Below are 25,307 nucleotides of genomic sequence, written 5' to 3'. Positions count from 1 at the left end.
AGACCTCCCTCTGCAACTGGATCCTGGACTTCCTGACGGGCCGCCCCCAGGTGGTGAGGGTAGGTAACAACACATCACTAAGCTGAGGACCCTGGGACTAAACACCTCCCTCTGCATCTTTGATCCTGGACTTCCTGACGGGCCGCCCCCAGGTGGTGAGGGTAGGTAACAACACATCACTAAGCTGAGGACCCTGGGACTAAACACCTCACTCTGCATTGTTGATCCTGGACTTCCTGACGGGGGCCGTAACAACCCCAGGTGGTGAGGGTAGGTAACAACACATCACTAAGCTGAGGACCCTGGGACTAAACACCTCCCTCTGCATCTTTGATCCTGGACTTCCTGACGGGCCGCCCCCAGGTGGTGAGGGTAGGTAACAACACATCTGCCACGCTGATCTTCAACACGTTTAAAAAAAACAGGCATCAAGTAATTATAATGCCATTATACAATTATTCAACATTGATCTGCTCTGACCAAGCAGAAAATGGATACAACCTTCATTTTATTTGTCACTTTATATAATGTTATCAACCATCTTCACATATTTCCTCAGTAAATTTTGAGATGAAAACATATCTGCATTGTGTTATATTTGATGATACAACTGTCACATAATTTTCTTTTAAACACATTTTTGATCAAATGTAGAGATGCCCAACATATAAAATGTTCTGTATGCTGATCAAATGTAGGTACAATTATTGCAGGCGTTGTTGGCTACATCTCAGAATTTCTGCATTGACAAATTGTCAACCCTCGTTTACTAATCTTGTCATTGGCCAGTCCAAGGTGATCCGCTTGTCATTGGCCAGTCCAAGGTGATCCGCTTGTCATTGGCCAGTCCAAGGTGATCCGCTTGTCATTGGCCAGTCCAAGGTGATCCGCTTGTCATTGGCCAGTCCAAGGTGATCCGCTTGTCATTGGCCAGTCCAAGGTGATCCGCTTGTCATTGGCCAGTCCAAGGTGATCCGCTTGTCATTGGCCAGTCCAAGGTGATCCGCTTGTCATTGGCCAGTCAAAGACGATCCGCTTCGTCCCTGTTGGGGAATAGAATTAGTTGGTAACATTGGTAATTTGTTATAGGTTCTAAGTTTGATAAAATAACATAGTTACGATAAATTATGCCGATGCTGTCTGGCTATGTGTGTCTTTGCTATAAAGGAACTCAGATGCAATGTGTAAGAACTCTCAGAGACTTCATTTATAGACACTGAATTGATCTGAGAGTCACAGGGTTGTGATGGAGCTCATATAATTAAAGATGGACTTTGTGATAACTCTGACTTTTGTGTGGTTTGATCTCATTATTTGGTAAATAGAGGAAATTTCCACGACAGTCCCACAACCTTTTACATTTCCGGCCGACTTCTGGTTCATCCTGTAGGATTTCACTGGGGTCGTCTGTACAGCATCTCACTGATCTTAGCCATTCTTATACATTTGTTGAAGACAAATATACAAAATACATCTTATTTTTCTCCTTATTTAAAATAAATAGCATTTAGCCGAAAGTGACCTTTCCAACAATCTGGTGATACTTCTATAAATCGGTTTCATTTTCAAGATCTCTGAATATTGTAACTGTAAGACATCACCTCCTCAGAGGCTGCTGATTTTGTCATTGGCCAGTAGAAGGCGATCCGCTTGGGCCTGCAACTTTGCACGATACTGTCCGATCTCTGAATCCTCCTGTAGGATGTTATCAGTGTCGTCTCTGTGTAGCAGATCCAGCATTTCACTGCACACAATCTTGGCTGACTGCTTCAGGATGAAGTAACAGATCATCATGGGCACCTGGTCAGCCAGTCTTTGCACCACAATCTGCGAGAGAGGTGAGTTGGGATGGAGAGTGAGGGCTAGAAGTGATGAGATGGCCACAAGGCAACCAAAAGATTACCAAATGACAACAAAGACTCAGCAAGGTGAACATATAGACCTCAGAGTTGGATTGGTCTGCAAAATACCATAATGCAACCCTGCCACAACAATGTATTTTGGAAACAATTGTCTTAAGGTATTAATTAGAGATCTGATCATCCCATTGATGATGTCATGGGTTCATTGTACAGGCTGGAGCAGAGCCATATAATGTACACTACCGTTCAAAAGATTGGGGCCACTTAGAAATGTCCTTGTTCTTGACATTTTTTTGTCCATTAAAATAACATCAAGTTGATCAGAAATACAGTGTAGACATTGTTAATGTTGTAAATGACTATTGTAGCTGGAAATATCCACAGAGGCGTACAGAGGCCCATTATCAGCAACCATCACTTCTGGGTTCCAATGGCACGGTGTGTTAGCTAATCCAAGTTTATAATTTTAACAGGCTAATTGATCATTAGAAAACCCTTTTGCAATTATGTTAACACAGCTGAAAACTGTTGTCCTGATTAAAGAAGCAATAAAACCGGCTTCTTTAGACTAGTTGAGTATCAGGAGCTTCAACATTTGGGATGAGAAAGTGTGAGTTTGTCGATAAGCAAGTTACATAACATGACAGTTTTATGTTAGCTGCAGGTTTAGTAAATTAGATTTTATTTCTGGAACATTCTATACATACTGCACAGTAGATGTGTTGTGTCGTACCTCATAGTATGCTTTGAGCAGCCCAGGGTACTTGCTCCTGGTGTCTTGCTCTTTGTCTTCTGCTATTTCCCCCTCTTCTAGAATATGTGTTTCCGCCTCTAGCATAACTTTGTTGAAGATTTCATCCTGTGTGTAGACCTGCATCTCCATCTCAAACTGCTCCACGATCCTCTCCTTCACTATGTTTGACTGCTTTTCCTGGATTGTTTCAATGTTTTTCTGAGTTCAAACAAAGATGAAGATTCCATGAGGACATAAAGAATATTGGATGCAGGGAGGCAGTGAAATATTGTTTCTGTTTCAGAACAAAGTTCAGTTCGACATGATCTAAGTGTCTGTTGATGTTTTCTTTTGAACAGTTCAAGCTACAATCCTACATTGGACAACATGTCAATTGTAATTCTCCATAAACATATATAGTGATTTTTAAGTGCTGCTTTGCCTCATGTTTTTCTCTCTTCTTGCTAGTGCCACTAAGAATTCCATTTCATCCTGAAATCACAGCATAGAGAATTGTAGGATTATCATGTCAGAGCACTTAACAGTTTACAATTGTCATCACCTTTGAGACCAGATGAAGATAAGGATAATTCTTAAAGCTCTCTCTGGACAAATGATCAAATTGCTTCTGCACCATGTCTGAAAAACCAAAACAAATGTATTGGTAAAGAGATGTTAAAAAGAGACAAAGGTATTGGTAAAGAGATGTTAAAAGAGACAAATGTATTGGTAAAGAGATGTTAAAAGAGACATGTATTTGGTAAAGAGATGTTAAAAGAGACAAATGTATTTGGTAAAGAGATGTTAAAAGAGACAAATGTATTTGGTAAAGAGATGTTAAAAGAGACAAACGTATTTGGTAAAGAGATGTTAAAAAGAGACATGTATTTGGTAAAGAGAACAAATGTTTTTATTTAAAGGGATAGTTCCGGCAAATTACAAGTCAATAATCCCAATATTATAATTTGTTTGTGCTTCATGTCCAAACAATCAATAAGTAACTAAATAGAGCTACACAATCAATTTGAGATACATTAGGATCATTTGGACACGAAGAGGACAAATGTAAACAGGTAAGTTAAACCAAAGCATGGATTGATGTCACACCTTGTCCATAGACTGCTTCCAGGGTAAGGAGACCAATATGTCATTTTGTCATTTGAGTGAACAATCCCTTCAACATGTCCTATTTAGTCAATTAAAGTACAAATGTCACGTGCAAAATGAAATGCCGTTCTTGCAAACTTTAAACCCAACAATTAAGTATTATAAAAATAACATCAAGTAGGACAAAAATATTAGAGAAATAAGAACACAAGTAAGTATATATAGGGACAGTTCCAGGGTCAGTAGCTATATACAGAGACAGTTCCAGGGTCAGTAATTATATACAGGGACAGTTCCAGGGTCAGTAGCTATATACAGGGACAGTTCCAGGGTCAGTAGCTATATACAGGGACAGTTCCAGGGTCAGTAGCTATATACAGGGACAGTTCCAGGGTCAGTAGCTATATACAGGGACAGTTCCAGGGTCAGTAGCTATATACAGGGACAGTTCCAGGGTCAGCAGCTATATACAGGGACAGTTCCAGGGTCAGTAGCTACAGTGCCTTGCGAAAGTATTCGGCCCCCTTGAACTTTGCGACCTTTTGCCACATTTCAGGCTTCAAACAAAGATATAAAACTGTATTTTTTTGTGAAGAATCAACAACAAGTGGGACACAATCATGAAGTGGAAGGACAGTTATTGGATATTTCAAACTTTTTTAACAAATCAAAAACTGAAGAATTGGGCGTGCAAAATTATTCAGCCCCTTTACTTTCAGTGCAGCAAACTCTCTCCAGAAGTTCAGTGAGGATCTCTGAATGATCCAATGTTGTCCTAAATGACTAATGATGATAAATACAATCCACCTGTGTGTAATCAAGTCTCCGTATAAATGCACCTGCACTGTGATAGTCTCAGAGGTCCGTTAAAAGTGCAGAGAGCATCATGAAGAACAAGGAACACACCAGGCAGGTCCGAGATACTGTTGTGAAGAAGTTTAAAGCTGGATTTGGATACAAAAATATTTCCCAAGCTTTAAACATCCCAAGGAGCACTGTGCAAGCGATAATATTGAAATGGAAGGAGTTTCAGACCACTGCAAATCTACTAAGACCTGGCCGTCCCTCTAAACTTTCAGCTCATACAAAGAGAAGACTGATCAAAGATGCAACCAAGAGGCCCATGATCACTCTGGATGAACTGCTGAGATTTTTTTTTTTTTTTTTTTACCTTTATTTAACCAGGCAAGTCAGTTAAGAACACATTCTTATTTTCAATGACGGCCTGGGTACAGTGGGTTAACTGCCTGTTCAGGGGCAGAACATCAGATTTGTACCTTGTCAGCCCGGGGGTTTGAACTCACAACCTTCCGGTTACTAATCCAACGCTCTAACCACTAGGCTACCCTGCCACTCCGATAGATTTACAGCTGAGGTGGGAGACTCTGTCCATAGGACAACAATCAGTCGTATATTGCACAAATCTGGCCTTTATGGAAGAGTGGCAAGAAGAAAGCCATTTCTTAAAGATATCCATAAAAAGTGTTGTTTAAAGTTTGCCACAAGCCACCTGGGAGACACACCAAACATGTGGAAGAAGGTGCTCTGGTCATATGAAACCAAAATTGAACTTTTTGGTAACAATGGAAAACGTTATGTTTGGCGTAAAAGCAACACAGCTCATCACCCTGAACAAACCATACCCACTGTCAAACATGGTGGTGGCAGCATCATGGTTTGGGCCTGCTTTTCTTCAGCAGTGTCACGCCTTGGTCTTAGTATTTTGTGTTTTAGTTAATTAGTTGGTCAGGCCAGGGTGTGACATGGGTTTATGTTTGTTGTATTTCTTAGTGGGGTTTTTTAGTTATTGGGATTGTGGCTGAGTAGGGGTGTTGCATAGGTTTGGCTGCCTGAGGCGGTTCTCAATCACAGTCAGGTGATTCTCGTTGTCTCTGATTGGGAACCGTATTTAGGTAGCCTGGGTTTCACTTTGTATTTCGTGGGTGATTGTTCCTGTCTCTGTGTTAGTGTTCACCAGACAGGCTGTATAGGTTTTTCACGTTCCGTTTGTTGTTTTTGTATTTATAAGTTATTTCATGTATCGTCATTTGTTTCATTAAAAACATGAATAACCAACACCGCTGCATTTCGGTCCGACTCTCTTTCGACAAACGAAGAACGTCGTTACAGAATCACCCACCACACACGGACCCGAGCAGCGTGTTAACAGGCAGGAGCCACAGGAGAGGCAACAGAAGCAGCTTCAGTGGGAGAGGCTGCACCACTTGGAGAATTGGACATGGGAGGAAGAACTGGAAGGAAAAGGACCCTGGGCTCAGCCTGGTGAATATCGCCGCCCCAAGGAGGAACTAGAGGCGGCTAAAGCGGAGAGGCGCTGGTATGAGGAGGCAGCACGGCGACGTGGATGGAAGCCCGGGAATCAGCCCCAAAAATTTCTTGGGGGGGGGCTATCAGGGAGTATGGCTACGCCAGATAGGAGACCTGCGCAAACTCCCTGTGCCTCCCGAGGGGCTAGAGAGACCGGGCAGGCACCGTGTTATGCAGTGGTGCGCACGGTGTCCCCAGTGCGGGTGCATAGCCCGGTGCAGTATATTTCAGCTCCGCGTATCGGCCGGGCTGGATTGAGCGTCGAGCCAAATGCCATGAAGCCGGCTCTACGCATCTGGTCCCCAGTGCGTCTCCTTGGGCCGGCTTACATGGCACCAGCCTTGCGCTTGGTGTCTCCAGTTCGCCTACATAGCCCAGTGCGGGCTATTCCACCTCGCCGCACTGGCAGGGCGACCAAGAGTATTCAACCGGGTAAGGTTGGGCAGGCTCGGTGCTCAAGAGCTCCAGTGCGCCTGCACGGTCCGGTCTATCCAGTACCACCTCCACACCCCAGCCCTCCGGTAGCAGCTCCCCGCACCAGGCTTCCTGTGCGTGTCCTCGGCCCAATACCACCAGTTCCAGCACCACGCTTCAGGCCTACAGTGCGCCTCGCCTCTCCTGCGCTGTCGGAGCCTTTCTTCTCTCCTCCGCTGCCGGAGCCTCCTGCCTGTTCGGAGCAGCCTGAGCTGCCAGTCTGCATGGAGCAGCCAGAGCTGCCAGTCTGCATGGAGCAGCTAGAGCTGCTAGTCTGCATGGAGCAGCTAGAGCTGTCAGTCTGCAAGGAGCTGCCAGTCTGCATGGAGCTGCCAGTCTGCATGGAGCTGCCAGTCTGCAAGGAGCTGCCAGACTGCAAGAAGCCGCCAGAGCTGTCAATCTGCATGGATCAGCCAGAGCCGCCAGTCAGCATGGAGCAGCTAGAGCTGCCAGTCTGCATGGAGCAGCTAGAGCTGCCAGTCTGCATGGAGCAGCTAGAGCTGCCAGTCTGCATGGAGCAGCTAGAGCTGCCAGTCTGCATGGAGCAGCTAGAGCTGCTAGTCTGCATGGAGCAGCTAGAGCTGTCAGTCTGCAGGAGCAGTCAGTTTTTCACGTTCCGTTTGTTGTTTTTGTATTTATAAGTTATTTCATGTATCGTCATTTGTTTCATTAAAAACATGAATAACCAACACGCTGCATTTCGGTCCGACTCTCTTTCGACAAACGAAGAACGTTGTTACAAGCAGGGACAGGGAAGATGGTTAAAATTGATGGGAAGATGGATGGAGCCAAATACAGGACCATTCTGGAAGAAAACCTGATGGAGTCTGCAAAAGACCTGAGACTGGGACGGAGATTTGTCTTCCAACAAGACAATGATCCAAAACATAAAGCAAAATCTACAATGGAATGGTTCAAAAATAAACATATCCAGGTGTTAGAATGGCCAAGTAACGTACAGACCTGAATAATCGAGAATCTTGAAAGAACTGAAAACTGCTGTTCAGTTTTTTCCATCCAACCTCACTGAAGCTGTTTTGAAACATCCAAAAAATGTCAGTTCTCAATTCATGATTGAGACATCCAACTTACAGCTGTTGATTCAAAGTATTAACAAAAAATTTTACAGTTTTATATTTTTGATTTGTTAAAAAGCCTGAAACATCCAAAAATGTCATTCCAATTCATGATTGTGTCCAACTTGGTTGATTCTTCACAAAAAAATACAGTTTTATATCTTTATGTTTGAAGGACAGTTCCAGGGTCAGTAGTTATATATAGGGACAGTTCCAGGGTCAGTAGTTATATATAGGGACAGTTCCAGGGTCAGTAGTTATATACATGGTCAGTTCCAGAGTCAGTAGTTATATACAGGGACAGTTCCAGGGTCAGTTCCAGTACCATATGTACAATGTGAATGGATACTGAATTGGTATGGTTAGATACTGTATGTATAGTGGTAAGTTGACGAGGCATCAGGGTATATGATAAACAGAGTAGCATCTGTTTGTGTGTGTTTAGAGTCAGTATAAATGTGTGTAGATGTTACGTGGTTGAGAAAATGAAGTGTGTGTGTGTGTGTTGGAGTGACAGTGTGTGTGCGTGTGTTTGATGGAATGACCGTGTGTGTGCATCTGTAGAGTTCTGACAGTGTGTGTGTGTGTGTGTGTTGGCGTGACAGCGTGCATAGAGATGGTGCAAAGATGCAAATAAATAAAGGGGTCAACTCTGATAGTCCGGTAGCCATTTTGTTTGCTCGTTAGCAGTCTCATGGCTTTGGGGATAGCTCTTCTGGAGCCTTCTGGAGCCTTCTGGAGCCTGTTCAGGAACCGTTTGTCGTGCAGAAGCAGAGTCTAACAGTCTATGGATTGGGTGGCTGTAGTCTTTAACAATTTTCCGGGCTGCAGCTTGTCAAGATGCTCTCAATGGTGCAGCTGTATAACTTTGTTGAGGATTTGAGGGACCATGACAAAGCTTTTCAACCTCCTGAAGTGGTGCTGTCTCGCCTTCCTCATTACTGTGGGCGTGTGGAGCATTTTAACTCATTAGCGATTTGGACACTGAGGAACTTAATGCTCTCGACCTGCTCCACTTCAGCCCTGATGATGTGGTTGGGGGTGTGATTCATCAAAACCTGCTTTCTTAGGTGTTAATGCTTAATATAATAGGCATGTTTCTCTTGTCATTACTACCATAAAGACCCATTCATGATGTTCAATAAAGGGGCTTTTGGAAAAACACATAGACCCTAGGGCTGTAACGTGTACGCTAATAAACAGGAAGCAAGTACAGGAAGTGAATAGAATAAACAAATCAACATGAAACAAAACAAGAAACATGAGAAGTACAGACAGAAACACAGGAACAGAAACAATAACACCTGAGGAAAAACCCAAAAGGAGTGACAGAAATAGGGGAGGTAATCAGGAAGGTGATGGAGTCCAGGTGAGTTTGAGGCGCAGGTGCGCGTAACGATGGTGACAGGTGTGCGTAATAATGAATAAACTGGTGACAACAAGCGCCAGAGGGGAGATATGGAGTAGACGAGACAAGGCATTTTGGTCACTTACCTCTGATTTTCTGTAGTGTCGTCATGGCTGGTCTCTTAAGTTCAGCCACTAGTTTCTGAACAACATGTTGAAATACCCTGTAGTTACTGAATCCTGGCAGCTCACTTCCCCTGTGCTCCTGATCATATTCATCCACCACTTGTTGCACTACTTTGTGGTCTAAAATGAGGAAAACAGTGTTAATCATTTATTGGAGATTATAATCACTGTTGTATGACATAGCTATTAGTAGTATAATAATTATATCAGTAAATATTAGGGATATTTAGAAACATAAATATTTTTTGGTTATACATGGTATTGAGATGAGCAATACTTGAGCTATTCAAATTGTACCTACAGTTTGATTTGTCATTTTCCAAACATTTCATCCACTGTGTAAATTCCTTTCGCATGAGAACAAACAGATTCTCCTCAACGATAATATCCCCTTTGGACAGTTGGGTAATCTGCTCATTGAAATCTGTTATGACCTGGAGAAGGAAACATAACAATGAAACATACCTGTAAAAATGTTTATTATTTAGGTATTTTAGATGACTGTTTATTGAAATGTCTCCACAAGACACATCCATCCTTACGTCTTCTACAGAAGACGTAATTAAAATTCCTCAAACATACCAGTATTTCACACCAATTTAAAGATACACTTCTTGTTAATCCCACCACAGTGTCTGATTTCAAATAGGCTTTACAGAAATGTACCACAAATGATTGTTCACAGAAAAACACAGCCATTTTTTCAGCCGAAGAGAGGAGTCACAAAAAGCAGAAATAGAGATAAATTAATCACTAACCTTTGATGATCTTCATCATATGACACTCATAGGACTTCATATTATACAATATGTATGTTTTGTTTGATAAAGTTCATATTATTGAAAAAATCTCAGTATACATTGGCGCGTTATGTTCAGAAGTTCCAAAAACATCCAGTGATTTTGCAGAGAGCCACATCAATTTACAGAAAAACTCATCATAAATGTTGATGAAAATATAAGAATTATACATGGAACTTTAGATAAACTTTTCCTTAATGCAACCGCTGAGTCAGATTTAAAAAAAACTAACGAAAAAGCAAACCATGCAATAATCTGAGTACAGCGCTCAGCGCCCAAACAAGCCATACAGATATGCGCCATGTTGTGGAGTCAACAGAAGTCAGAAATAACATTATAAATATTCACTTACCTTTGATGATATTCATCAGAATGGACTCCCAGGAATCCCAGTTTCACAATAAATATTTGTTTTGTTCGATAATGTCCATCATTTATGTCAAAATATCTCCTTTTGTTAGCGCGTTTGGTAAACAAATCAAAATTCATGAAGCGCGTTCACTAAGAGCAGACAACAAGTCAAAAAGTTCCGCTATAGTCCGTAGAAACACTTCAAACGATTGATTCTATACATCTTTAGGATGTTAACATATATTTTCAATAATGTCCAACCGGAGAATTCCTTTCTCAGTAGAAATGCAATTGAACAGAGCTCGCTATCACATGAACGCGCGAGACTGAGCTCGTGGCTCTCCGGCAGACTTCTGATCCACTCTCATTCGCCCAAACCTCACAGTAGAAGCATCAAACAAGGTTCTAAAGACTGTTGACATCTAGTGGAAGCCTTAGTGCAACATGACCAATATCCCACTGTATCTTCAATAGGGAATGAGTTGAAAAACGACAAACCTCAGATTTCCCACATCCTGGTTGGATTGTTTCTCAGGTTTTTGCCTGCCATATGAGTTCTGTTATACTCAGACATCTTTCAAACAGTTTTCAAAACTTCAGAGTGTTATATATTCAAATTTACTAATCATATGTATATCTTAACTTCTGGGACTTAGTAGCAGGGAATTTACTCTGGGCACCTTATTCATCCAAGCTACTCAATACTGTCCCCAGACATAAGAAGTTTAAAAAAGAACTATCTTACAGTGGCTTGTCCAAGTGTTTTTGTAAAATCAGCTGTCAAAGCAAGGTATTGTTTATTAACCTGGTGACAAACATAATCAGGGGAAATTAAGGAAGGAGAGTGGAGGAAGTGGGAGAGGAGAACATTTAAATGCTGTTTTAGTTCTTTTCTGGACAGTACGTTTACTCTTACACATGTGTTGCAAATCTGACCAATCCAAATGGCAGAGGATGTGCAACATAACTGATGCCTTTACACCAAGTACCAATGCCCAAATTCTCTATAGGACATTCTACTGACAATTTACCAAAACAATGACATTAACACACCTGGACTACTGTGCAACAGTATTGCTTCCAACCCTACATCATACATTTTTATTGAAATGTTGTACAAAAGAAGAAGTTTACGAAGCTGAAAGACGGAAAGGTGAAATATGTACTCACCTGAATGAGGTACTTCCTCTTCTCTTCAGGTTCCACGGGAGGCCCGCCCTCTAATTTATTCAACAAATTCTTTACCTCCACCAGCTGCTCCTTTATCTTCTCAGACATCTGGGGAAGATATGTCTGACCAGGAGCAAACATACAAGTTAACTATTAATAGGTACCAGACCACATGTTTTCCAGTGTGCACTGGGTGTAAGGGGAACAGATAACCATAGGGTATGTAAGTCGCTCTGGATAAGAGCGTCTGCTAAATGACTTAAATGTAATGTAAATGGTATGTGGTTGGACTGACCTTGATCTGTTTGACCAGGGCATTGGTGAGCTTGTTGGCTAGGCACTTGATGGTTGCCTTCTCCTCACGCACGAGGGATCTATACATTGTAAGGGAGAGAAATATAACACAGTAATTCATCCCAAAAATTGGCCATAACCTGGTATGGTATAACCTTTGACCTACAATGGTCACGCCCCCACAGATATCTAATTAACTTAATAAATACCCAAAAATAGGTCCATCTGTTTAAGCTAGAGATATGTGCTAAGCTAACGTATGGAAATGTTGTATGATTATACCAAGGATCATTGAGCCATTTGATTTTGAATGTTAAAAAGTACAATACGCAGAAATGTAAGGGAAGGGAGGGGAGGACTCTCATTCCTCAACACTATATGGAACTACTCTCAAAGGATATCTGGAAAAATATTATTTTTCATAAAATCCGGAAACCCACAGTTTGGGGCCCTGAACATTTTCAGATATAAAGTCATGAAAAACAAAGATGCAAGTTTACTAAACACATGGCAAGAACACATTTTACCCGAAGAGCTGGTGATTTTGGAAGAATTCCAGCTCGTCCTCAATCGCACGGGTTATTGACATGTTTTCATCAATTTGCTTTTGACCACGACATTTCACAATGACATAGCCCATACTGAGAAAGATGACTCTATTGTGGACAATTTCCAACACATTCTTCTCTGCTCCCGGGTCTATCAGGTCTGGCTTTGTCAGAATGGCTTAAAGACAAATTAAAAGGATTAACTTTACTAATACCAAAACCGTAAAAAAAATACATTCCTATATACAATTTCTTTACCCAGAGTTCTTGTGCCATCAGGATCCACTTGTTGTGCCATTTTCAGGGCCTCTGTTGTTGCTATGTCAACATTACATGGTACCACCACCAAAATAATGGTTCTCTTATTCTTTATGAATTTCGAAATGAGATTATTGATCTAGCAAAAAAAGGAAGAAGAATGTGACAAAGCAGTCAGGATTCAAGCCTTTGAAGGAGTTATGTGATTAATCCACGAGAGGGTATCAGACCGCTTGTTACCGGGATATCACCCTGTGTGGGGCACTTGGTAGGGCAGGAGATTAGAAGCAGGTAGAGGGAGTTTTAATAACTGGCGGACATGAAACGGAACAGGAATAGCGTCTGGACAGGACCCCATAACAAACACAACACAGAACAATGCGGACACAGGGAACACAACCAAGGAACAGACAGATATACAGGGGGTAATCAACAAGGTGAAGGAGTCCAGGTGAGTTCAATGAGCGCAGCTGCGCGTAATGTTGGTAACATGTTTGTAATGATGACGGGTAGCCTGGCGCCAGGGAGGGAGAGCGTGACAGCACTCTGTTCTTCATGGTTCTGACGCTCAACTTTCCTCAACGTCAACACATTCAAAGTACATTTCTCCAGAATCAACCATCGTAGCTACTAGATGTACCTTGCTAGCAATTATGGTATAAAGTCTGTACACGTGGCTAAAACAATTCATACCTTAGTGAATCATGAGATAAGAACCAAGAGTCATGAGAACCAAACAATGTACTGGACAAAGTCCAAAAGCTAAACACTCTAACGACAAACTTACTTGGACTCCAATGTCTTCTGGTTGTCCTTTCACTGCCACCCTGGTGATCCCTGGTAAGTCAATCAGACTGAGGTCACACACCGTGGAGGATGTGATCTTTAGAGTGATCAGGTCTTCACATATCCCCACTCCCTTTCCAGCTAACATGTTCTGAGCTGTTAAATCAATGGGAAAATATTGATGATATTATTGATTGTTTGTTTGTCTGTCTTATACCCAGATAGAACTAATCTTATTATAATATATATTATGTAGTTAAATTATAATAGATATGTCCATGTCAGTGGCAGTATGTGCCGTTTAAGATAAGAGAGAACAATATATATTAATGAGCATGGCCATATTTCTATTACAGCCTATTGGATGACTGTCATTCATATTCCATTCACCCAGCACAATGTAACATCAATAGGTTTAGGCTAGTAGATCATACTCATCATACTACAACCTAACCTATGAATGAAAGTTTACAACGCAGGTGCAGAAGTTGAGAGAATGTTTAGTAGTCAAGGTGACAGACACCGACACATTCAATACCATCTTGCACACTCTTGCCTGCATCAAGCTGATCTAGGGTGTAATCATTAGTCCAACAGTTGCAAACGAGAGTTTCTATTGGACAAATTCAGGGATGTTTATCCCCGTTTCGTTCCATTTGGTTCCTTTTAAGAAACATTTTTCAACAGAATTGGTGGAATGAAAACATCTCTGATCACAGGCAATCACAGTTCACTTTCAGAGCAGCCAAATACAAACAGCATGATCCCTGTGATCATTGTATGTATAAATCCTCCTCCCATCTACGCGCTCCCCTCCTCTCACCTTTACCCTTTGCTTGTGGACTTCAGTGCACAACACATCAGCTGTCTATGACCAGCCGAAAAAACCTTTCCAAGCCAAACCTTCATATCAGAGCTACACACAGCCGGCATCGTTGTCACCATATTAAATCATCACAGTCAACATAGCTACTAGAGCTAACACGTTAGTAAACCTGCTACAATCATGCAGTACAACATGCAGTACAACTGACTGAACACAACAGTGTTCAGTCAGCAGCAAGCAGTTTAGCAGTTACATCGGTAGGGCATCAGTGGCTAACAATTCATTAAACTTACCTTGACATGGAAGAGTTACTTCGTTGGATAGCCATAGCCATCACTCTCTGTTTGGGCCTGGTGTCTGAGTGGGCTAAACTAGCTAGCTAACTTCGCAAGCTAAGCAAGTGAAAGTGAAAATAATTTGAAATATAGCTAGCTCCCTTTCTCTCTATTTCAATAACCTACTCGCCACATGTTATGTATTGCAGTGCTAGCTAGCTGTACATTATGCACTCTGTAATATATACATTCTCTGATCCTTTGATTGGGTGGACATAGGGCTATATTTAGTATAGTTTTATTTTTTTTAAATATACGTTTTTAAATGTTTCTGAAATTCACTGAGGAGGATTGTCCTCCCCTTCCTCCTCTGAGGAGCCTCCTCTGGTTAATGTACAGTATAGAACAATATGTCTGTGTGTTTTTTTATTTTTTTATTTTACCTTTATTTAACCAGGCAAGTCAGTTAATTAAGAACAAATTCTTATTTTCAATGATGGCCTTGGAACAGTGGGTTAACTGCCTGTTCAGGGGCAGAACTCGGGGGTTTGAACTTGCGGTTACTCGTCCAACACTCTAACCACTAGGCTACCCAGTCTGTGTGTTTGTGTGTGTTCGTTCCCATCTGACCTTGTTCAACATGTCTCACGACTTCTGAAGGTTCGTCAAACTCAAAGTCTTTCCCTCCGTATGAGATGACAGCCTCCCATTTCACTGTCCTGTCGTTACAGAGTTTAAGTAGCAGTGGGCACCTGGTGACAATACCTGGAAACAAGGAAGTACCAATGACAGATCATTATACTGTATTACAGAACAATCAATACAACAATCAATATGACAGTACAGTCAACAATGGACCGGGACATGAATTTCATGATACATATATAACCTCTGCAGGCTACAGACAACAAGGTTGCTCTAATGTTCAGAAAGCATGTCAGACATTTACAGTGTCTGCATAAATGGTTAGAAAACTCATGTACAGTTAACATTTTCTGTAAAGTTTTGCTCTGGTAATCTAGAACGGTTCAAAACATTTCAGTAATGTCCGTGTCTCTGTGGTCCTATTGTACTGTCTGTTTCCTGACCTCGTCTATGGACAAGGACAGTGTGAAAACCTGCTTCAGGGTTGTTTACCTAGCCACTGGCATCAATCGCCAACTTCAGCATCTTCAAACCAAAAACGAGTCAATGCCCAAATCATGTCTAAGTTACACAACCGCTTTCAGAGACTTTGGGTGATTTAGGAATGACATTTAAAATACTAAGTTTTTTGTATGTTCAGAAAACAATACAGAATCTCACCAGTCCCTCTGGGCAGCGCCACCCCAGAAAGGGTCTCAAGCACAGAGCTCTTTCCTGAACTCTGGTCTCCCACCACAGCAATGGATGGCAGTGGCAGCTCCTTATCTATCCCTATGGATCTCATGTCGTCTACAAGGTCAATGAAGGGCCGGACCCTCTCCGCCAGCAGGTCTTGGAACATACTGAGGGTATGTCAGGGGTACAGAACAATGCCATTATGAATGGTTAATTTGTTGATAGACATGCATGGCTAAATTCATTCTTTTACACCGTTTTTCTATTTAGTAACTAACTATAATTTGGCGTACGAGAAAATGTATTCCCCAAATATGTTAAAGCTGCACCATTAACAACATTTCACACAATTTCACACTGTATAAATAATCACCATAACATTCAGAATTAGGATCATAGTATTGTTGTAGTGTGTAGTACAGAGTAGTACTGCAAGGGTGCAATAACAAGTGGAAAATGGAGGCCTTCATAAGTTCAAAACCAAAAACTGATTCATGTCCCACCTCGGTCCGTCATCATGAGACATTTCTTTCTCCCCCTGAAATAAAAGAGAATGAAAGCTAAACCATTTCATTGAAAATACAGAATAACAGCAATGCATCTGTATTTTGAACTAAAGTTATTATAATCTAAATCATCACATCACTATAACATAAGAGGAGATACAATTTGCCAACTGTAAAACACTGGGTATACCAAACATTAAGAACACCTTCCTGAATGATATACAGAATTATACACTGATATACTGCTCTCCCAGGAACAGGCCCAGAACCCTGTGATTTAACAGAATGATATACTGCTCTCCCAGGAATAGGCCCAGATCCCTGTGATTTTACAGAATGATATACTGCTCTCCCAGGAACAGGCCCAGATCCCTGTGATTTTACAGAATGATATACTGCTCTCCCAGGAACAGGCCAAGATCCCTGTGATTTTACAGAATGATCCCAGGAACAGGCCCAGATCCCTGTGATTTTACTGAATGATATACTGCTCTCCCAGGAACAGGCCCAGATCCCCCTGTGATTTTACAGAATGATATACTGCTCTCCCAGGAACAGGCCCAGATCCCTGTGATTTTACAGAATGATATACTGCTCTCCCAGGAACAGGCCCAGATCCCTGTGATTTTACAGAATGATATACTCCCAGGAACAGGCCCAGATCCCCTGAATGATATACTTTCCCAGGAACAGGCCCAGATCCCTGTGAATGAATGATATACTGCTCTCCCAGGAATAGGCCCAGATCCCTGTGATTTAACAGAATGATATACTGCTCTCCCAGGAACAGGCCCAGATCCCTGTGATTTTACAGAATGATATACTGCTCTCCCAGGAACAGGCCCAGATCCCTGTGATTTAACAGAATGATATACTGCTTCCCAGGAACAGGCCCAGATCCCTGTGATTTTACAGAATGATATACTGCTCTCCCAGGAACAGGCCCAGATCCCTGTGATTTTGATTTTACAGAATGATATACTGCTCTCCCAGGAACAGGCCCAGAACCCTGTGATTTAACAGAATGATATACTGCTCTCCCAGGAATAGGCCCAGATCCCTGTGATTTTACAGAATGATATACTGCTCTCCCAGGAACAGGCCCAGATCCCTGTGATTTTACAGAATGATATACTGCTCCCAGGAACAGGCCCAGATCCCAGGAACAGGCCCAGATCCCTGTGATTTTACAGAATGATATACTGCTCTCCCAGGAACAGGCCCAGATCCCTGTGATTTAACAGAATGATATACTGCTCTCCCAGGAACAGGCCCAGATCCCTGTGATTTTACAGAATGATATACTGCTCTCCCAGGAACAGGCCCAGATCCCTGTGATTTTACAGAATGATATACTGCTCTCCCAGGAACAGAAGGCTCTCCCAGGAACAGGCCCAGATCCCTGTGATTTTACAGAATGATATACTGCTCTCCCAGGAACAGGCCCAGATCCCTGTGATTTTACAGAATGATATACTGCTCTCCCAGGAACAGGCCCAGATCCCTGTGATTTTACAGAATGATATACTGCTCTCCCAGGAACAGGCCCAGATCCCCAGGAACAGGCCCAGATCCCTGTGATTTTACAGAATGATATACTGCTCTCCCAGGAACAGGCCCAGCCCAGAATGATATATCCCTGTGATTTTACAGAATGATATACTGTTCTCCCAGGAACAGGCCCAGATCCCAGGAACAGGCCCAGATCCCTGTGATTTAACAGAATGATATACTGCTCTCCCAGGAACTGCCCAGATCCCAGAATGATATACTGCTTTCCCAGGAACAGGCCCAGATCCCTGTGATTTAACAGAATGATATACTGCTCTCCCAGGAACAGGCCCAGATCCCTGTGATTTAACAGAATGATATACTGCTCTCCCAGGAACAGGCCCAGATCCCTGTGATTTTACAGAATGATATACTGCTCTCCCAGGAACAGGCCCAGATCCCTGTGATTTAACAGAATGATATACTGCTCTCCCAGGAACAGGCCCAGATCCCTGTGATTTTACAGAATGATATACTGCTCTCCCAGGAACAGGCCCAGATCCCTGTGATTTAACAGAATGATATACTGCTCTCCCAGGAACAGGCCCAGATCCCTGTGATTTAACAGAATGATATACTGCTCTCCCAGGAACAGGCCCAGATCCCTGTGATTTTACAGAATGATATACTGCTCTCCCAGGAACAGGCCCAGATCCCTGTGATTTAACAGAATGATATACTGCTCTCCCAGGAACAGGCCCAGATCCCTGTGATTTTACAGAATGATATACTGCTCTCCCAGGAACAGGATCCCAGATCCCTGTGATTTTACAGAATGATATACTGCTCTCCCAGGAACAGGCCCAGATCCCTGTGATTTTACAGAATGATATACTGCTCTCCCAGGAACAGGCCCAGATCCCTGTGATTTTACAGAATGATATACTGCTCTCCCAGGAACAGGCCCAGATCCCTGTGATTTAACAGAATGATATACTGCTCTCCCAGGAACAGGCCCAGATCCCTGTGATTTTACAGAATGATATACTGCTCTCCCAGGAACAGGCCCAGATCCCTGTGATTTAACAGAATGATATACTGCTCTCCCAGGAACAGGCCCAGATCCCTGTGATTTTACAGAATGATATAGGCCCAGATCCCTGTGATTTCTCCCAGGAACAGGCCCAGATCCCTGTGATTTAACAGAATGATATACTGCTCTCCCAGGAACAGGCCCAGATCCCTGTGATTTTACAGAATGATATACTGCTCTCCCAGGAACAGGCCCAGATCCCTGTGATTTTACAGAATGATATACTGCTCTCCCAGGAACAGGCCCAGATCCCTGTGATTTTACAGAATGATATACTGCTCTCCCAGGAACAGGCCCAGATCCCTGTGATTTAACAGAATGATATACTGCTCTCCCAGGAACAGGCCCAGATCCCTGTGATTTAACAGAATGATATACTGCTCTCCCAGGAACAGGCCCAGATCCCTGTGATTTTACAGAATGATATACTGCTCTCCCAGGAACAGGCCCAGATCCCTGTGATTTAACAGAATGATATACTGCTCTCCCAGGAACAGGCCCAGATCCCTGTGATTTTACAGAATGATATACTGCTCTCCCAGGAACAGGCCCAGATCCCTGTGATTTTACAGAATGATATACTGCTCTCCCAGGAACAGGCCCAGATCCCTGTGATTTTACAGAATGATATACTGCTCTCCCAGGAACAGGCCCAGATCCCTGTGATTTTCCCAGGAACAGAATGATATACAGAATGCTCTCCCAGGAACAGGCCCAGATCCCTGTGATTTAACAGAATGATATACTGCCCAGATCCCCAGGAACAGGCCCAGATCCCTGTGATTTAACAGAATGATATACTGCTCTCCCAGGAACAGGCCCAGATCCCTGTGATTTTACAGAATGATATACTGCTCTCCCAGGAACAGGCCCAGATCCCTGTGATTTTACAGAATGATATACTGTTCTCCCAGGAACAGCCCCAGATCCCTGTGATTTAACAGAATGATATACTGCTCTCCCAGGAACAGCCCCAGATCCCCAGGAACAGGCCCAGATCCCTGTGATCCCTGTTTTACAGAATGATATACTGCTCTCCCAGGAACAGGCCCAGATCCCTGTGATTTTACAGAATGATATACTGCTCTCCCAGGAACAGGCCCAGATCCCTGTGATTTTACAGAATGATATACTGCTCTCCCAGGAACAGGCCCAGATCCCTGTGATTTTACAGAATGATATACTGCTCTCCCAGGAACAGGCCCAGATCCCTGTGATTTTACAGAATGATATACTGCTCTCCCAGGAACAGGCCCAGATCCCTGTGATTTTACAGAATGATATACTGCTCTCCCAGGAACAGGCCCAGATCCCTGTGATTTAACAGAATGATATACAGAATGATATACTGCTCTCCCAGGAACAGGCCCAGATCCCTGTGATTTTACAGAATGATATACTGCTCTCCCAGGAACAGGCCCAGATCCCTGTGATTTTACAGAATGATATACTGCTCTCCCAGGAACAGGCCCAGATCCCTGTGATTTTACAGAATGATATACTGCTCTCCCAGGAACAGGCCCAGATCCCTGTGATTTAACAGAATGATATACTGCTCTCCAGGAACAGCCCAGATCCCTGTGATTTTACAGAATGATATACTGCTCTCCCAGGCCCAGATCCCTGTGATTTTACAGAATGATATACTGCTCTCCCAGGAACAGGCCCAGATCCCTACAGAATGATTTTACAGAATGATATACTGCTCTCCCAGGAACAGGCCCAGATCCCTGTGATTTTACAGAATGATATACTGCTCTCCCAGGAACAGGCCCAGATCCCTGTGATTTAACAGAATGATATACTGCTCTCCCAGGAACAGGCCCAGATCCCTGTGATTTTACAGAATGATATACTGCTCTCCCAGGAACAGGCCCAGATCCCTGTGATTTAACAGAATGATATACTGCTCTCCCAGGAACAGGCCCAGATCCCTGTGATTTTACAGAATGATATACTGCTCTCCCAGGAACAGGCCCAGATCCCTGTGATTTTACAGAATGATATACTGCTCTCCCAGGAACAGGCCCAGATCCCTGTGATTTTACAGAATGATATACTGCTCTCCCAGGAACAGGCCCAGAACCCTGTGATTTAACAGAATGATATACTGCTCTCCCAGGAACAGACCCAGAACCCAGTGATTTTACAGAATGATATACTGCTCTCCCAGGAACAGGCCCAGATCCCTGTGATTTTACAGAATGATATACTGCTCTCCCAGATCCCTGTGAACAGGCCCAGAAGGCCCCCTGTGATTTAACAGAATGATATACTGCTCTCCCAGGAACAGACTGCTCTCCCAGAACCCAGTGATTTTACAGAATGATATACTGCTCTCCCAGGAACAGGCCCAGATCCCTGTGATTTTACAGAATGATATACTGCTTTCCCAGGAACAGGCCCAGATCCCTGTGATTTTACAGAATGATATACTGATCCCTGTGATTTAACAGAATGATATACTGCTCTCCAGGAACAGGCCCAGATCCCTGTGATTTTACAGAATGATATACTGCTTTCTCGGGAACAGGCCCAGATCCCTGTGATTTTACAGAATGATATACTGCTTTCTCGGGAACAGGCCCAGATCCCTGTGGTTTTACAGAATGATATACTGCTCTCCCAGGAACAGGCTGGTCATGGCTCACATCAACACCATTATCCCAGAAACCCTAGACCCACCCCAATTTGCATACCGCCCCAACAGATCCACAGATGATGCAACCTCTATTTCATTCCACACTGCCCTTTCCCACCCGGACAAAAGGAACATCAATGTGAGAATGCTATTCATTGGCTACAGCTAAGCATACAACACATCCGCCACGCTGATCCTCAACACAGTGGTCCCTCAGGGGTGCGTGCTCAGTCCCCTCCTGTACTCCGTGTTCAGTCATGACTGCACGGCCAACACCATCATGCAACTCCAAAACCATCATTAAGATTGCTGATGACACAACAGTGGTATGCCTGATCACCGACATTGATGAGACAGCCTATCGGGAGGAGGTCAGAGACCTGGACATGTGGTGCCAGGCAAAGAACCTCTACCTCAAGACAAAGGAGATGATTGTGGACTACAGGAAAAAGAGGACCGAGCACGCCCCCATTCTCATCAATGGGGCTGTAAAGGAGCAGGTTGAAAGCTTCAAGTTCCTTGGTGTCCACATCACCAACAGACTAACATGGTCCAAGCACACCAAGACAGTCAGAAAGAGGGCACAACAATACCTATTCCCCCTCAGGATACTGCAAAGATTTGGCATATGTCCTCAGATCCTCAAAATGTTCAACAGCTGCGCAAGCAAGAGCCACCTGACTGTTTGTTTCACTGTCCGATAAAGCAACTGTCTGGCCTCTGACCGCAAGGCATTACAGAGGGTAGTGTGAACTGCCCAGTACATCACTGGGGCCAAGCTTCCTGAAATCCAGGACCTCTATACCAGGCAGTGTCAGAGGAAGGCCCTACAAATTGTCAAAGACTCCAACCACCCTAGTCATAGACTGTTCTCTCTGCTACCACACGGCAAGAGGTACTGGAGCGCCAAGTCTAGGTCCAAGAGGCTTCTGAACAGCTTCTACCCCCAAGCCTTAAGACTCCTGAACATCTAATCAATTGGATACCCTGACAATTTGCATTGCCCCCCCCTATTTTACACCATTGCTACACTCTGTTGTTATCATCTATGCATTGTCACTTTAATAATTCTACCTACATGTACATATTACCTTAACTACCTGCTGCCATTACACATTGACTCTGTACCGGGAGTGACACCGGTTAGATGAGGTAAAATGGAGATTGCTTCATAAATAGAGATTGCATCGTCTGTGGATCTGTTGGGGCGGTATGCAACTTGGGGTGGGTCTAGGGTTTCTGGGATAATGGTGGTGATGTGAGTCATGACCAGCCTTTCAAATAACCCCCCTGTCTCGCTATTGTTAATTTACTGCCTCCGACCGCAAGGCACTAATTGACTCTGTACCCGTACCCCCTGTATATAGTCTTGCCATTGTTGTTTTACTGCTGCTCTTTAACTACTTGTTACTATATATATATATATATATATATATATATATATATATATATATATATATATATATAGATATACAACTGTTTTTCTGCACCCACCGTGCGTCATGTCCTCAATGTGAGATGAAATATGTATATTTTGGGATGTGTTTGACCTGACGAAGATCCGTTTCGGATCGAAACGTAGTCAATCAAGCGGTGAATTGGGAGCAATGGGCGGACCTTCTTGTTCAATACTAGTATTCTGTAATAATAGTACCCAGCACCTATGTTGAAGGATGTGCGTATGACCACAAACTTTTCTATAGATAGAAATGAGACTAAACCAGATTTTCCTCTGCGATTTTGCCTGTGCTTAGTTCTATTCCGTTTCTTTTTTTCCTGAAAAACTCCCCAGTCCTTAACGATTACAAGAATACACATAACATGATGCAGCCACCACTATGCTTAAAAATGATTGGTACTCAGTAATGTGTTGTACTGTATTGGATTTGCCAGACCGCTCATTTACATATGAAGACTCACTTTAACATGAATTGGCCGATCTAAACCTAATATAGGTGTGACTATAGTAACAAGGCTTATATGGGAATGGGTTTCACTGAATTTCAGACAGACATCAAATGTTCTGCATCATAACACTATCATAACATCGTAATAGGTCCACTATTATGCTGCGTTATAAGGTATCAGGCTGTGGGTGTGTCATAGGCTGTCATAAGTCTAGAAAATACAGCAATATCTTTGTCATAACACGATCATGACATATTTATGTCCGTTTATGACATGTTATGAACCTTTATGACATGTTCAAATAAATTGTTACCCAAAAAGTTGGCAAGCAATTCCCCCAATTACCAATAATCAAATGTACAGCATTGGACCAATCAGATCTCATTATTAAGTATTACAGAGCTGCGATTATTCTACAGAAATGCCTTTAATATTTGAAAACAGACCTCAGCTCTCTTGTTCAGAAAATAGATTTTTTTGAAATTACAAATATTCAGTACATGGGCTAGTTTATCTGGACATTTCTGACAAGTTATAAATGGCTCTCTAAGGTATAAAATGACTGACATGAGAAGAGTAAAACTGGTGATGCACTCTCCAATATTATTCTACTATTACAACATTCAAGAATAAGTTGAAAGCCAGACTGAGTTAATAAAAATAAATGAACTCCTCCACCGGCCACCCCGCCCCACTGTTTGGAATCCACCAGTGGTGGAAAAAGTACCTCATTGTCCTACTTGAGTAAAAGTTGAGATACCTCAATAGAAAGTTACTCAAGTGAAAGTAACTCACCCAGTAAAATACTACTTGAGTAAAAGTCTAAAAGTATTTGGTTTAAAATATACTTAAGTATCAAAGGTAAATGTAATTGCTGAAAAATACTTAAGTATCAAAAGTGAAAGTAGAGTATGAATCATTTAAAATTCCTTATTTTAAGCACAGCAGATGCAAATATTTTCTTGTTTTTTAAATGTATGGATAGCCAGGGGCACACTCCAACACTCAGACATCATTTACAAAAGATGCATTTGTGTTTAGTCAGTCTGACAGATCAGAGGCAGAAGGGATGACCGTGTGTTGTTTTGATAAGTGCGTGAATTTGACCATTTTCCTGTCCTGCTAAGCTTTCAAAACGTAATGAGTACTTTTGGGTGTCAGGTAAAATGTATGGAGTAAAAAGTACATTATTTCCTTTAGGAATGTAGTGAAGTAAAAGTATAAAAATATAAATAGTCAAGTACAGATCAGTGGAAACCACTGGTATAAATGTGGACCATTATTTCTACAGTTTCATTTGGTTTTAGTCCTTTCAATGTAGATTGAGGTAACCCTGCCTTAGATGATAACAGCACCACCTTCAATGGAACTGAACAGAGTTAATAAGGATTCTAAGGGGTTCTTAAACTTTTTCAGCTGGAGACCCAAATTAGAAACTGACCGTCATCCCATGACCCAAATCATCCTCTAGAGACCCAAATTAGAAACTGACCGTCATCCCATGACCCAAATCATCCTCTAGAGACCCAAATTAGAAACTGACCGTCATCCCATGACCCAAATCATCCTCTAGAGACCCAAATTAGAAACTGACCATCATCCCATGACCCAAATCATCCTCTAGAGACCCAAATTAGAAACTTACCGTCATCCCATGACCCAAATCGTCCTCCAAAGACTCACATTAGGAAGAAATAGAGTGCGATTATATATTTATTTTATATAACTTGCGACTCACCTCTCACTCGCTCACGGCCCACTTTGGATCCCGACCTATAGTTGAAGAAACCCTGATCTTGTCCATTTAAATGCACACTTACTTTGAAATCGTTGACACTTTCAGACATGCAGGTTGTGTGTTGAGTCAGGGTCACAGAGCAGTATAGGTCTACAGCTTGAGTCTATCACCTTTCATGTAAAGCAAAAT

General features: G+C 42.5%; 1 protein-coding gene across 3 annotated transcripts; it reads right to left on the bottom strand.

Moving 5' to 3' along the window:
- Window positions 1-490: 490 nt before the first annotated feature.
- LOC135518922 (interferon-induced GTP-binding protein Mx2-like) lies at window positions 491-25,307 on the bottom strand. 3 transcript variants are annotated; one of them, XM_064943877.1, is made up of 15 exons: window positions 25,201-25,307; window positions 16,245-16,279; window positions 15,727-15,908; window positions 15,052-15,186; window positions 13,322-13,476; window positions 12,535-12,673; window positions 12,256-12,454; window positions 11,730-11,808; window positions 11,435-11,557; window positions 9,415-9,547; window positions 9,075-9,233; window positions 3,158-3,234; window positions 2,596-2,814; window positions 1,602-1,827; window positions 491-1,043 (listed from the first exon to the last, which is right to left on the bottom strand). In XM_064943877.1, the coding sequence occupies exons 1-14, from the start codon at window positions 25,225-25,227 to the stop codon at window positions 1,606-1,608; spliced, it is 1,884 nt and encodes a 627-aa protein (XP_064799949.1). In that variant the 5' UTR covers window positions 25,228-25,307; the 3' UTR covers window positions 491-1,043; window positions 1,602-1,605. The 3 variants fall into 3 exon arrangements, with proteins under 3 accessions (XP_064799949.1, XP_064799950.1, XP_064799951.1); XM_064943878.1 differs by having other exon boundaries at window positions 25,119-25,207; XM_064943879.1 differs by lacking the exon at window positions 16,245-16,279 and having other exon boundaries at window positions 25,201-25,296.

The sequence above is a fragment of the Oncorhynchus masou genome, chromosome 29, assembly GCF_036934945.1.
Source record: "Oncorhynchus masou masou isolate Uvic2021 chromosome 29, UVic_Omas_1.1, whole genome shotgun sequence".
Lineage (NCBI taxonomy): Eukaryota > Metazoa > Chordata > Actinopteri > Salmoniformes > Salmonidae > Oncorhynchus > Oncorhynchus masou.
This window is presented reverse-complemented; position numbering and strand designations above follow the sequence as displayed.

Bases quoted from the DNA above. Each gene is read 5' to 3' on its own strand.
- LOC135518922 (XM_064943877.1), bottom strand. From the start codon at position 25,227: ATGTCTGAAAGTGTCAACGATTTCAAA. The intron at 11,558-11,729 runs GTCAGTCCAACC...GCTCCTGGTCAG, and splicing joins CCCTGGTCAAACAGATCAAG to ACATATCTTCCCCAGATGTC. The intron at 9,234-9,414 runs GTAGGTACAATT...TCCTCATTTTAG, and splicing joins GGAAAATGACAAATCAAACT to ACCACAAAGTAGTGCAACAA.